This window comes from Geotrypetes seraphini, chromosome 9 (genome assembly GCF_902459505.1).
Source record: "Geotrypetes seraphini chromosome 9, aGeoSer1.1, whole genome shotgun sequence".
NCBI lineage: Eukaryota > Metazoa > Chordata > Amphibia > Gymnophiona > Dermophiidae > Geotrypetes > Geotrypetes seraphini.
Genome location: NC_047092.1, coordinates 124273753 through 124289571, shown reverse-complemented (window position 1 = coordinate 124289571; position 15819 = coordinate 124273753). Strand labels below are relative to the sequence as shown.

The window sequence follows — 15819 nt, the reverse complement described above, 5'->3', positions numbered from 1 at the left end:
AATATATCTATTGCATATACTCCTAAACTGACTTTTAGGTACTGAAGAAGCTAGAGCAGAAAAGTAGGATTCAGTGCAATAACGAAGGCTTGAAAAGCATGCCTACTAAGATAGGAAGGAATGGCTGTTTTCTGTGGTGCCATTACATTTCACTACATTCCCAAAAGAAATTGTGATATTTACCAAAGTGCAGGAAAACTTTGTTCTCCTTTCGTTCAGTATTGAGCTGATCACTGCCAAGAAGTTCCTGGTACTGCTGCTGTCTGATTTTCTGAATAATGATCTCTGCTTCCTGCAAACAAAGAAACACAAATACCACAATCATGGACCTGTAAAGTCTGATGCTCAAAAGCAAATCTATTAAAAAAAAAACTATATCTAAAAGACCTTAAGCTTTCACGAAATAAAGTTTAAATCAAAATGTTGTTCAAAACCAAGCCTCTTTTTTTCCAAATGAGTCAGATAGATATAAAACTAGCTAGCTACCTTTGGGCTGGAGAGATGAATGACCCTATTACACACCAACGTGCTTTAGTAAGAATAATTTTATTTTCTAGTATAGAGAAGGTTCTGGCATAGAGCATAAAGAAGTAGTTTTACTATTCTGCCAATAGGCAGATGTATAATGCTTTGTATAGAAAATTCAGTTTTGAGTTTACTCTGGAGGTGTTCTAAGATTTCCTCTGAAGAGGACAGCTGTAGAGGAAGCTTTCCCATAGAAGAGGAAGGGGACTAGAAGAGTCTGCAGCTGTTCATGGAGATAGTAGGTAGTTTGCAGCTGTCTCTTGGAGAAAAAGAGGGAAAGGGCCTGTTCTCCAAGATTTCTGAATCTTGAGCCATATCCACAGAGAGAGAAAGAAGTCTCATAAGATCTTTGAGAAGATTGAAGACATGGAGGGACATAATAAAAAATGTACCTAAGAATGAAATGGAACATTTTGTGCAAGATGTCCACAAACCCAGCAGGAAAAATGTCCATTTTCAAAGCTTTTATTTTTGAAAATGAGCAAGATACAAGTTTTGGTCCTTAGGAGGTCTACCTTTTTTGCCCATTTTCAAAAATAAGAATGTCCACGCGAAAAACGTACAAAATCAAGTTTTGTAGAAGTGGAGGGGCATAATCAAAAAATAAGTCTAAGTCCATTTTGGGCCTAAGTCGCTAGTCGCCCAAAGTCGGACTTGTCCAAAGTCCATTCTTGAAAAATATATCCAAAATATTTTCTTTTTTTCGAGAATCATCTACTTGTACGTCCAGCTGTTTGATTGTCCAGACCGCTAAGTCGTCTGTCTTTATATCCCATTCTCATCCATAAATTTGTGCAAGTTAAAAACGCCTAGAACAAGACCTTTTGGATGGGGGAGGGGTCAGCAAAGTGATGGACTGGACACCCAGACATGGCAACAGAGTAGTGGGGCACCTTACAGGGCACTGCTGCAAAGTTCACAAAAAGGATGCTGCTTAAACATCTCACCTCAACTCCCTTATATGTCATGGTGAGCCCCCCAAAACACCCCAAAAACCTACTATACCCACCTACCACCCCAATAGCCCTTATGGCTGCAGATGCCACTTATATGGCAGTACAATAAGGTTTTGGGAGTTTTTGGTGGGTGCACATAGTTCACCATGAATGCAGTGGTTAGAGTGGCTTATGGGCCTGGGTCCTCCTCTCTAAGGTTCACTAGCCACCCCCCAAACTACTTAAGCCACCTCTGTGCAGCTCTACTAGGCTTTCCTATGCCACGTGCTGATGTTTTGGAGGAATGTATGTACATTTTTATTCCGATTTTTATTGCGGGGGGGGGGGGGAGTTCAGTGATCACTGGGGGAGTGTGTGTGGGATCTGTACTTTGTGTCTGCAGTGGTTATCTGGTCACTTTGATAGGAAAATGGTGACGGAGTTCATAGAAGCATGGGATGAACACAGAGGATCTAGAATCAGAAAATAATAGTAAATATTGAAGAACTAAGGCCAGTACTGGGCAGACTTGCATGGTATGTGTCTGTATATTGCCTTTTGGTTGAGGATGGGCTGGAGAGGGCTTCAATGGCTGGGAGGGTGTAGATGGGCTGGAGTGAGCTTTGCTGGAGATTTCAGCAGTTGGAGCCCAAGCACAGTACCGAGTAGAGCTTTGGATTCTTGCCCAGAAATAGCTAAGAAGAAAACAATTTTTAAAAAATTTTTTTTAAATTGAATCAGGATGGGCAGACTGGATGGATCATTCGGGCCTTTATCTGCCATCATCTACTATGTTACCTTCTGGGCACTTAGACCTGTTTTTAGATTGCCTAAGTCACTACATGTAAGTTCCGTCTAGACAGTCTCATTAAACTTTCAGTTATACTTGCAGTACGACTAAGCCTAGGTCAGCCCACGTCTCGCCCTCACTACTCCTTCTAAAATGCCCCTTTCAGCTCTGGGCATACAGCGGCACTGAAAAGGCCTAAGCTGTTTTCAGATATGTATAAAACCAGTTTCGATTATCGGCACTTGGACGACCTGTCTTTAAGGTTGTCCAAGTGCTGATTTGGGCAGGATTTTAGATATATTTCTGTTTCGATTATGAGCCCCATACCCACCAACTACCTTGTCTGATCGCGGCAGAAGGAATTCCCATCAGCTGAGCTGGTTTTGGAAATTCCTGGCAGCTCAGCTGATGGGGATCAGCTGAGCTGCGGAGCCCTACACCCCTCCCCCCCAACATCCCTTGACATCCCCCACATCCTGAACATCCCCTGACATGCCCTGACCTCTCTGCTCCCCCCCCCTACGGTTACCTTCAGAAGAGCAAACGGCAGGAAAGAAGCTTACTCCCTCCTGCCTACAGGGCTGGGTGCTGGAAATGATGGGGTTTCCTCCTCCCAATGCATCTTGGAATGCAGAGGGAGGGGCCAAAGGCCCTGATAGGTTCAAAATTGTCAATCTTACCTTGAGTTCAGAAAATCGATAAAAACCTATTTGGTAAATTTATGTGATGATTTCACATTATATTACATTGTACTTCATCATATTGTATTTTACTGTATTGTATTCCACTGAATTCTACTGTATTTTGTGTCTTCGCTGATATGTCTGTTCTCTTGCTGTGAACTGTCCGGAACTTCCGGTAAGGCGGTATATAAGAAAATAAATTATTATTATTATTGTTATATATATTTATTTATTTATTTAATTTTTCAAATTATTAAACAAGCACTTCAATACTTGAATACAGATTTACATCATTAATCAAGAAACTTAATACACCTAACATCACTTACAGAAATGCAAGGAAAAGAAAAAGTAAAAATTATTTAGTCCACAAACTTAAAAAATATAGATCCAAGTATTAGTATAATAATAAGGAAATATACTTATTAATTACAAGAACAGCTCAGGAGACAATGATGTAAACCCCTGATAGCCTGGACTTAGACTGCTGATGGAGCTATTGGATCAATCATCACTCCCCCCCCTTCCTTGGCAGATATAAACTCCAACAATTTCAAAATCTATTAAAATATTGGGAGTCACACTAGATCGCCATTTAACCATGATAGAACATACTGACTTAGTGATTAAAAAAAATGCTTTTTTGCACTATGGAAGTTAAAGACTATAAAAAAATATTTTGATCCACTATCTTTTAGATTATTGGTGCAGACATTAGTTTTATCCATATTAGATTACTGCAATATTATTTATTTAGGTGCCTCTAAGAAAGCTGCCTCTAAGGTGTTCTATTTACTGCAATATTATTTATTTAGGTGCCTCTAAGAAAGCTGATACTCACTGTGGACCTTTGACTGCTGCTGAGGAAGATGGTATAGAACCCTTCACCCTCCATGCCCCCCAAAAAGGAAACACTGTTTGAACCTTTGACACTGAGGCACCTGAGGACCACATTTGGAGACAGTATTGGTCCCTGTCGTTTGAATGATACCTACACAACAATGCACAAGGGCAGTCTTCTAGGAGCTGCTGTGACCTGGCCTCACTAACTTTTACAAGTCCTCACCAAATAGTAAATGGCCCCTGAAGGGCCTCTACAGACACTGAAACACTGCCATTTAGACATCAGAATGCTTATCAAGTCATAGGTGCCTATGTGTCTTTATAAAACAGGGCTAAAAGAGGCACCACCATCTTGCCTTTTAAACCTACCCTAACATTTGTAAGAAGAAGAAAATACAGGATGTTAAACTTGGAATGAGCAGCAATGAAACTCTTGAAATGTTATGGCTACATACTCTCACAGACATATTTTCCTCATCTGCCATGACAAAAGTTATGAAGTTCCTCTTGCTTCTTCTTGGCAGCTGCAGCACACCTAGACACTGAGCAAAGCTCAGCCAATCCATTAAAGTTTGTTCTAGCTCTTCCCTCTGGCTCCAGCACTGCAGTGTAACTTTGGGGTGTATGAGCTTTAAGCTCCCACCCCCTCCATCCTCCATAGGGGTGTCAGCATTGGCAGGAGATCTAATGGCAAGCCCTGCCCCTATGATTTATTTATTTATTTATTCAAGTTTTTTTAGCCCGTCCTCCCAAAGGAGCTCAGAACGGGTTACAAAGTACATCCATAATAATCCAGACAGAGCAGAGATGACATAGTTTACAAAAATTACAATATAGACATGACAATAAAACATATGTACTAAGTAGCATCTGGTGAGATTAAGTGACATAAGTGCGTTGACTGGGTGGCATTTCAGGGTGAATGACTTTAAGGCGCTGGGTTAGTAAAGAGGAAGGTTTTCATGGCCTTCCTGAAGTTCCAGAGTCCATCTAGTGATCTGACAGATGGAGGGATTGTGTGCCAAAGTTTGGGTATGAAATGTGAGTAGGAGCGTTTGCAGGCGGTTTCAGTTTTGAGGGAGCTACCAGAAGGTATGGTTAGTCATTTTTCTCCTTGGGACCTCAGTGGTCGCTTTGGGAAGTAGATTTGTAGTTTAGTTTTCATGTAGTACGGAATCGTTTCATGGAAGGTTTTGAAAGCGAGGAGCAGGGCCTTGAAGGTGCAGCGTTTTTGAATGAGTAGCCAGTGCATGGAAGCTAATGCAGGGGTAACATGGTCGTGGATGCCTAGGTTTTTTAGAAGGCGGATTGCAGCGTTTTGCACTCTTTGGAGGCGGGAGAGGGTTTTGGTAGGCAAGCCCACTAGTAGAGTGTTACAATAGTCTACGCGGGATAGAACAAAAGCGTAGAGTAGTTGGGCAAATTCAGGTTCTGAGAAGTAGGCACGTATGGTTTTTAGCTGGCGGAGATAGTAGAAGGAGGATGATACTAGTTTGGATACGTGATCTGTCATTGATAAATTAGAGTCAAGAGTTACTCCTAGGCTGCGGACGTTGTCTTTGGGTGTAAGGGTGTTTGTGGCCCAGGAAAAGGACAGACGGGGGTATACGCATAAATCTTTGTGGATCCAGAGAAGTTCTGTCTTGGATTCATTTAACTGTAACTTGTTTACGGTCATCCAAGACTTTATTTCAGTTGAGCAAGACTGGAGATTTTTGATTTGTGTGTCTCGGTGACGGCCTAGGGGAAGATAGAGTTGTAGGTCATCAGCGAAGGAGTGGATTCTGATTCGGTGTTTATCCGCTATGTCCAGTACTGGTTTGACATAGAGGTTGAAGAGGAGAGGTGAAAATAAAGCTCCCTGAGGCACTCCATAGTGGAGTGGTTTGGGTTCAGATAAGGATTTTCCTAGTAGGACTCTCTCCGATCTGTCGTTCAGGAATGAAGAAAACCATTGAAGTGCATTGTCACGAATTCCAATGGACTTTACAAGAGGAGAAAGTGGTCTATGATGTCGAAGGCGGCACTGAGGTCTAATAGTACCAGCAATGTATCATTTCCATCATCTAGGATTTTCCAGCAGTCATCTAGGATGTCCAACAGCACAGTTTCTGTGCTGTGGTGTTTCCTGAAGCCCGATTGGGCTAACAGAGACATAACTTGTTTATGAAACTGTTAGTTTTGTCTAGGGAAAATCATAAATTCATCCAGGTTCAGCTTTATTGCCTGTTTACACGACACACACCCAGGCTAATGAGAAATATCTTTATTATGAAAATAGAAAAATATAATTCACAAGCCAGCTGCAAAATCTAAGTATTGTTCACAAAATATCTGATTACACAAATGAAACTCAGTACATAATTATCACAATCTAATTGTTATACAATTGAGTAATTTTACTTGTTAATACACACTAAACAATTCCTTATAATAATAATCCCTGATTAGCAAATAATTATATTATCACCAATGGAGCTTTTCAACCCTTATCCTTTATCACAAGTGATCCTTATCTAACCCCGCTATTAAGAGTTCTGGTACATACCCATAATGCATCAGGCAAAAACAGCAAAGCTGTGTACTTCTTGCTTCTTGCAAAATTCATGCTGGAAAGTTTCTTGTGCTCAGCAGAAAGATATCTTGAGAATGGTTCAGGCTTTGATGACATCAGAGAGGCCTAACCCACAGGTGTGAATACGGAAATATCCCTACAGGAAGGAAAAATTCTGGATGCACTCACTAGGAATAATATTACCCCTCTTTCAAGCAGATGACTGGCTGGTATCACTAGATCCACCCATCCCACAGGAAGTATCGCTGATTCTCCATCGGGAACTACTAATACCAATACCGAGTACTGCCCTTTGGCCTTTCCTCAGCCCCACGGGTATTCATAAAATGAATCGCTGCAGCAGTTGCCCACCTGCACAAGCAGTCTACATTTTGCACTACTTAGATGACTTGCTGATAGCAGGAACCTCTAGACAGAAGACCCTTTCTGCAATACAGAAAACCATCACCCTCCTCCAGAGCCAGGAATTCCTCATCAACTACAGAAAATTCCAGCTATTCCCCTCCAAGTCCTTGAAGAGTGAGAGTGGACTTGATTATTGCCTTGGCACACTCCATCTCTACCTTGAAGACCTCTACAACCAGTACTTTTCTCCGCTTCCTGGGATATCTTGCAGCCAAAGTCCATGTGATCCTACTTACAAAACTCCACATGCATCCATTCAACTGGCACCTACACAAGCATTGGGATCAGCACAGGCAACCACTATTAAGCAAAATCCCAATTGGCACACCAGTAACCAAAGCCATAGTCTGGTAGACTATCCGGGCATTCATCCTCACTTGAAGACCATTCTGTCAGCCTCAGCATCAACTGACAATAATGACCAATGCCTCAATGAGTGGCTAGAGAGCCCACCTCCTCTAATTGCAAACAGATGGCATTTTACCCCCCCCCCCCTCTAAAAGAAGCCTGCCAGCACATCAATCTCCAGGAACTAAAAGCAATAGGGAAAGTTTTGAGGGCATTCAAGTTTCAAGTTTATTTCTGCTTTTGATAAATCGCCTATTTCAATTTCTAGGCGATGCACATATTATAATAAAATACAAATAAAGAAACTTAACATAGTAACAATAAATTCCAATTATGACTAACATGAGAGAAAGGGAAGCGGGTATAGTTACATTATAGGGTATGGTGAGTAAAAAGGAAAAAACAAAAGGTAGGGTAGAAATTTACCAAAGCACACTTCGTAAGTATTAGTTAAACATTTACTAGATGTTAAAAGCATCCTTAAATAAATAAGTTTTTAAAAAGTTTTTGAATGTTGCTATATCGCGTTCTGTTCTAATATACTGGGGGAGAGTGTTCCACCCATTCAGCTTGCACTTAGCAGGCAAGAACATCCTCAACCAGATAGGTCACCATGCTTAACATACACAAAACAGATTGAGATTTGGCTCCTGGTGGCTCTGTTGGGAAGCATGCATAATCTGGCAGTTCACTTTCTCCATCAAATGCCTCCTCCAAGCCTGTTGAGGAGCTCAACACACTTACAGACAACCTGAGCAAACAGCTAAACTCTCATGAATAACTGCTTCATTACCAGATCATAAAGGACTTGATCCACTGGTGGGAAAGTCCCCATATTAACTTCTTGCTACCAAGTCCATCACAAAATGTGTCTCTTTTGCTTTGAATGCAACTCTCTATCTAGAGTCACACTAGATGCTTTCAATATTTGGTGGGGCAAACAATTATTGTATGCATTCCTTCATAACACCTCTCATATCCATGACTATACAGAAGATTCTCCAAGATGTCCCGACTGTCATCCTCATTGATCCCTACTGGCCCAGGTAGTACTGGTTCCCACACATGTAGCAGCTTTCCATGTGCCCACCCATCAGGTTCCTACTAATCCTGAACCTCGCCACCCTCCACCCAACCTCTGCAACCTAAACTTCACCACTTGGATGTTGATTGGCTTACTTGAGCAACACTCAACTTACCCCAGAAGTCTCAGAGGTCCTAATGGTACCCATGCGCCTCTCCACTAGAAGAAACTATGCCTTTAAATGGAAGAGGTTCCAATCCTGGTACACTGCAACAAAGCAAGACCCCTTTACCTACCCTGTGCCGGCCATGCTCCAATACCTGCTTATTCCGCTAGACTTAAAATCAAGCTCAGGCCTAAAATCAAGCTCAGTATAGGTTCATTTGAGAACCTTTGCAGCATACCATGCCCACCTGGAAAACAAGCCCATATCTGCCCACCTGCTCAACAGCAGGTTTATGAAGGGACTAATCAAGCTATACTCATCACTCAGGCAGCTATCACCAACCTGTGACCTCAACATGGCACTTGACCATGCACCCACCATTTGAAAAGGCCACAGCAAGACTATTCATGTAGAAAATTGAATTTCTTATTGCCATCACCTCAGCGAGATGGATAAGCCTGGTGGATTACTCCGCATATCCTTGGATTCAGCAAAACTGTGCCATCCTTTGGATACATCAAAGTTCCTCTTCAAGGTGGTGTCCAAATTCCACATCAACCAGATGTATTGCCTGCTTTCTTCTCTGAACCACACACCAGTGCAGAGAATGAGCACCTTCACTCCCTGGACTGCACATGTGCACTGCGTATCTGTCTTTACAGGACTCAACCAATCTGCAAGGCATCATAGTTGTTCTTCTATGACCCTGACAGGCATGGAAACTAGATTAACAAATGATCTTTGGCCCACTGGATATCGGACTGTATCACCTACACCTACAAGTTTGCAAGGCTCGACTTCACAGACAGAGCATGAGCCCATCATCTTTGAGCAATGGGGGCCTCTATTGTGGCCCCCATTGAGGACATTTGAAATACAGAACCCTGGTCTCCAACCCATACCTTTATCAGGCACTATTGCTTGGACCACCGTCTATTTCCAGGGAATCCATGGGACACAAGGTATTACATACCATAGTCCTGTTGAAACACCCCCCCCCCTTCTTTCTTCTTAAGAATTATAGAAAATGAAGCTGCTCAGCCACATCATCCTTAACTGTCACTGGAGGACGCCGAGTATTTATGGGCTGTGTTGAACAATGACTAATGCTAGTGTCTTATCCTGAGGAAGATAAAATCTAAATTGAGTCTTTGTCAAGCAGTGTAAATGCCAGCCCTAGACCGAAATCTGACATGGTATCTTTGTGAAAGAATATGATTTTATTACACTTTGTGAAGATTTAATATAAGACAATTGAATGGATATTTATGTTGTCGATTTAAACATATTTACTGGTATTTTGGGCACATGGAAGGTTTTAAGATGTAAGAAGAGCTTATTGAAAAATCCTCAAATTAGAGTTATTTCATGCGTATAGTTCCAGGGCTGGGGTGAATCAGTGGTTTCCTATATTTTTTTCTTCTTACATATTATAGGGTAGGTTTTGTTTGGACTATATTTAAACCTTCCCTACACATTTTTTTTCAGGTACTTCTTGTTCTAAGCCTAGGCGCCATGTTATAATAATGACTTCCTTCTGCCTGTAATTTACAGAAAGCACCCTTGATCAGAATGTTAAATAGTTGCCAAAAATAAATCATCATTGGGTGCGATATTTAGCTTGTGATGCTCTTTTTTTGCAAGAAATTTTATTGAAAATTTTGTCAAATATACAAAGGGAAAAACTGAAATATATCAATATCATAAAGATGAAACTATGAATCAACGATAACAAAATAGTCAGTGATTTTAAAGCTGCTGATCACCAGGGCTTAATCTAACCCAAACATTGAATGCTAGTGCCATGTCTGGGCACCAACATGGAATATGTGGGTCAAGCGCCAACCCAGAAGTTCTGTGGGTACTGCCAGATATTCAGATCCAGCACTCACAAAGCAAAGTGAGGATAGAAAGGACTGTCTTTTCTGAGGTCTTATCTGCCCATATATAGGCATTGGTACTGAGTATGACTGGTGCCTGCATAACAGCTGGCTCCTTCTCTACAGCCCACTTAAACCTTGCTGAATATTGACCCTATTATTTCTATTATTAATAATAATAACAACCATTAGCCGTAACGACAGAAAAGTTTGATCATTCACCAAAGTCCCTTTGCATTTAAAGGAATATGTCTGGTGCATCTAAGTTCAGCAGCTTGACACATATACCCTCCATAGTGTAGTTTTCAACATTATAGCTCCAGCAAAATATAACTTCAGTTCAAAGCCACCCACACATGGTTTCAAATCAAGTTACAAGTACATTCATTCAAGTGCCTCCCACTCATAGTCAGAACAGTAGTTCTAGGTACCGGAAATAAAATAATTGCATCCTTCACTGCAGGGTAGCAAAATGAATGGGGTAGGTTTGACGCAAGCTGAAATTATTTTCCTTTCTAAAAGTTTCAGACATCCTGAATTGCTTCGGATGAACTTTGTGCACTACACCATACATTTAGGAATAATTTAACAAAGGATTTTTCATGTGTAAAGTCTGTTCAGAATGGGGCTTTTATATTTGAGTATAAATATGTGTGCAGAAAAGATTGCATACCCTTATACAATCACCATCAACCTGTACAGGTGTTCTCAGGGGCAAATTTTGGACAGTGCAGAAGTAGAATTGTGATGTGCACATATAATTTATAATATGTTTGGGTACACATGCAGGAGGTAATACTGTAACTAGTGCCTGCACTTAGATGCCCTAAGGCAGGAGCCTATTCTATAATGGAACGCATTAAAGAATAGAGGTATAATCCAGTATTGGCACACCCAACATATAGGGAAAGGGAATTGTATACTGCCCTTTTCTGGCTTTGACATTCAAAAGTGGGGGGCACTGGAGGATTAAGTGACTTGCCCAGGGTCACAAGGAGCAGGGCCGGATTTAGATAAAAAGAGGCCCTAGGCTATTCCACTTCTGAGGCCCTTTCACCTCCCATTTTTAACTTTGTAAATTACATGAGAGATAATAAAATACATCATTACTGTGATATATATCAATATGTTAAATGAAACATGTTGTTATTGGTACTAACCTTTATAAAAAATGTGATATGGATAATAAATAAAAAAAAGTCGAAAACACTTATTTGGACATTTATTCTCAGCACCATATATGGTACTTGTAACAATAACTAATCAAACATAACACACAACATTGCCCCTTCCTATGTCCATAGTGTACCCAGTGCGTCCTTCTTCACCTCACCCCCCCTCCGATGCCCGCCTGCCTCCCATCCCCCTTCCACTGAAACCCCCCACCCCACCCCCCGATGCCAGTTTGGGCAACCCTGTCCTGACGGATCCACGTTTTGCCTCTCTCCCCGCGGGACTGGGCTTTGCCCAGCTGTTTCCGGACTGACGTCTTTCCCTCCCCGATCCTCCTCCCAGGGCGAGAAAAAGAAAGGGAGAAGCCGAGTCGGCGCCCCATTGCGGCCGGAGCCGGTTCTGATTCCGATCCCCAAGCATAGAATTTCTCCTTATTTTCGGTTCAGTGTTTTAGTGTTCACTATTTTTAGAATAGTGTAATTTTAATTTTGCTAACAATTTGAATGTAGGCCCCTCTTGATCTTGAGGCCCTAGGCTGAAGCCTAGTTAGCCTATAGGAAAATCCGGCCCTGACAAGGAGCAACACTGGGATTTGATCTCACAATCTCTGGTGGCAGAGGCAGCAGCTCTACCAGTGAGCCACACCTTTCACCACCATATAGGCACTTGCAGTTAGTGCCAGCCTTAAAGCTGGTGTAATGTGAAGGCTCTTAAATGAGGCAGGAAGGTGCGTAACTTACAGTGTTATGTAAGTTATGTATGTAAGCAACAATTCCTCATATTCCTGCCATGGTCCTCCTCTATAAATAACAGAACAAAGAGCAGACCAAACAGACATAAAATGTAAAGGCCTGACGTGGCCACGTATTGCCCAAAGGCAAATCCAAATCAAATCCAAAGGCAAATCCAAATCAAACTACATAAATATATAAAAATCATATTAATAATCCTTAAAAAATGTTAAATCTAAATCATATAGAAATATATAAGAACATAGATAAAGCAAAGTTACTTGTCTGTGTAAGGTTTGGAGGGGTAATGTTGAGGTGGCCTTACAATCCGCCAGGTCCCGGGTTTGATACCCTCGTTGAAGATTCAGTAGGAAGTAAAATTACTGACAAAGAAAAGTAAGAGTGCTTGCATAAAGAATATATATATATATATATAGTGCAGAAATAAGCTTAATATTACAGAAACGCAAGATTCATAAAGATTACAATTAAGCATTACAATTAAGGAGAGAGAAAAGGCAGTTTCCCTGCCTTACAGAGTCCAGAGGAAAAGACAGAGAAGAAAGTGGTGATATTCCAGACAGAGAGCAAGAGAGAGGTGATGTTCCAGGGAGAGAGGGGGTGATGTTCCAGACAGAGAAGAGGAGAGGGGGTGTTGCAGAGAGGGTTTTTTAATAGGTTGGAGTCTTATTTTAAATATAGAAACTATTGTACGTCCCAGTATCTTTCTGTTTATAATTTGTAAATTGTTTGAAACAATGGTGAATAAGGTGAGTGGGGTGTGAGAGATTGGAGAAGAAAAGAGGGAGAATTTCCAGTATCACTTTGACAATGGTTTCTGATTAATCTTATTATCTGTGCTAGCTTATGCACCTGGACTTATTGTATATCTTAAGCTGTCCATCTTAAGCACCAAACATTAACACAGCTTAGCACATCTTAACACCTCTTCACACCTCTTAACTGCAAGGTTCTTTGTTACCTTTAAGCACTGATTTAATTTAGGCTGGCTAAGGCTGTTTTCAATGACATGCCCTAAGGTCAGACATGAATGATATGATCTCCCATAGGCCTTTGCTGACATTGGTTAGGCCAACTAAAAATGCTGAGGCTGTCAGTCTGTAGCAGGTGTTCTCTGAGGACAGCAAGTATATATTATCAAAGATGGGGTGACATTTTTAACCTGTAAGGACAGATACCATGTGTACTGTCACTTTAAATATTAAGGCACTGCCTGTACTACTTGAGTGCTGGTGTCATCCTGCCCGTCTACCGTCGGCTCGTGGGACCTGCAGTTTAGTAACAAAGCTAAGAAGCCAACTAGGGGAGGTTAGCAAGTTGTGAGAATATATACTTGCTGTCCTCAGAGAAATCTGCTACAGGTAAGTAACTTTGCTTTCTCCAAGGACAAGCAGATGGGACTCCCAAGATGCCAGGACACAGCCACAATGCTTCTTTCAAAAGTCTGGAGACAACCAGATGCACTGCTATCAGGACTGTATCTACCTGCGCCCTAAAGCACGAGAGATCTGTTATCTATACCTTAAGTGAACCAACTGCTAGGCCCTTAATACACATGTTCTAAACATTTTCTAAGCCTTTGTGTAGGTGGCAAATGTTGCCAGTTTCTTGGACCTGAGAAGAGTTGCCACAACCACATTCGAATGACCTCTGTGTTATAGAGTCTCACATTCAAGAGCCAAGTCGTAGGCCCAAAGTGTTCCAGATCCTCCTAGGCAATTGGTCCCTGTGACAGCAGAGTTGTATTAAGAAGTAGCCTGAGGCTCCTGACCCTCTGCAGTCACACTAGATCCGCATACCAGGGCCGTTTTGACCAATCTGGGGCTACCAGAATGACTAAATCTTGATGAGATGCTATCCTTCATATGATTTTGGCTATCATGGGCCAAGGCGGAAAATCATAAAGCAGGCCTGATATGGGCCAACGCTGCACCAAGGCATCCATACCTGCGCTTCCAGGTTTGTGTACCTTCACCTGAAGAACCTTACAACCTCCTTGTTGGATGCTGCTGCCATGAGTTCAAATGTCAGTCATTCCCACCAGCGCACGAAGCAGTTGAATGATCTCTGGGACAGGGACCACTCCTTGGGATCCATGGTTTGCCAGCTCAGATAGTTGGCTTGAACATTGTCCACTCCTGCTATATGGGCTGCAGAAAGTGCATGTAGGTTGTCACAAGCCCGACTCCCGTACCAGTCTTATGCCAGTTAGAAACCCCAGAAAACACTCTGCTAAGCTGGTTAGGGCTGACCATTATGTCCCTGCAGTACAGGAGCAGGATTATGAAGTTCAGGCTGAGACCAGACAGAACTTTGAGCATAGCCTGGAGAAAACAGGTTTGGTCCCTTTAAGAACTCCCAGCTTGAGATTGTTGACCAAACAGGTTGAAAGGCAGCCTGAGCTGCAGAAAGCCCTTCCCCTGCGCAGGGCTGTGCTTGGCACCACAGCTCTGCAGCACTAAGAGAGCTGGTTGTCCCAGAGGAAGAAGCCGCCCAGGGAAGCTCCCATGTTGGAGGAGCCTCCACCTTCTCAAGGACCAGCAGATGTAGAAATGTTAAGCCCAGAGGCAGAGGAAGAAACCCAGAGGAACCAGAAGATATGGACTGGAATGCTTTGCCAGATCTTGCCCTTCCAGAGGAAATGGAAGTAAGCTGAATGTACTGTGTGTTTGCTTTGAAAAGATTTTCTTTGGGTTTTGGGCTGTCTTACTGCTGGAAAAATTATTCAGCTGAAGAAATGTTTTAGTAGCTGGGAAAGTGAATGGACTGTGTTTGCTGAGGAAGGAAAGTTGCTAACAATTTATTTTGTAGTTTAAAAGTTGTTGTTTTTTGCTCCAAGATGGCTACTGCAAGCAGAGGCTTAGCTGCAGTTAGGCAGCACTAGTAATGTCCCTCCTGAAGCTGTAAAAACCTTGAAGGTTGGGGGGCAGGATTTGCCCGACATCTATGTGGTGTGTTTTTGAGGGTTTATTTTTGGTACTTTGCTTCGGCGAGGTACTAATTTGGTAAATCCACCAACCTTCTGCTCCTTAATTCCTGCAAAGGAGAGAAGATCTACAGCATTGCAAAGATATAGTTTTTGTGTTTGGCCCAAAGACTACTTGTGACTGAACTTGTGCTTTATTCTGTTGAAGCCATTGTTTGATAGGACTTACCTGGAACATAAGCTGAACACTTAGGAGTTAAGCAGACCAGGCTGGCGAGTACTGCATTATTGTTTTGTTTTGCTCATGATTGCTAATATTTTTGGATTCTTTTTCCACATTTTGTTTTGACAAGTTTGGATGAGAAATAAATTTGATATCATTACTTTGACTACTTACCTGTGTGGTGCCATTCTGACTTTTATCCCTCTTGGGGAAGCATGCCAGGGCTATCTAGTAGTTGTGTGCCAGTCCCTGCCTTGCCCTAAGGGACGGCCACGCTACACGATGAACTGCTGCCCAATGAAATAACCTATGTGCTGCTAACCCCAGGGGAACACTTTTGGTGCCTCCCTGATGGTTTATATATGCCACCACCGTGACATTGTCTGAGAAGACCCTGACTGCTTTGCCTTCGAGAGTGTTCTCCAGAATCCAAAGTGCTAGCTGAATGGCTTTCAACTCTAGCTGATTGACTGACCATTTTTTCTGAGAGGACAACCATTTTCCCTGCACTGGATACCCATCGCAAAGAACTCCCATCATCAGGATCACCCAGGATTCTATATGGAGCAGT

At 42.1% G+C, this 15819-nt stretch overlaps 1 protein-coding gene across 1 annotated transcript in view; it reads right to left on the bottom strand.

The window, feature by feature from the left end:
• The window catches only part of INPP5D (inositol polyphosphate-5-phosphatase D), a 377227-nt gene that overhangs the window by 107151 nt on the left and 254257 nt on the right, over window positions 1–15819 (bottom strand). The window contains exon 16 of the mRNA XM_033958845.1: window positions 184–292. Coding sequence (XP_033814736.1) covers window positions 184–292 — 109 coding nt within the window. The remainder of the gene's footprint in view (window positions 1–183; window positions 293–15819) is intronic.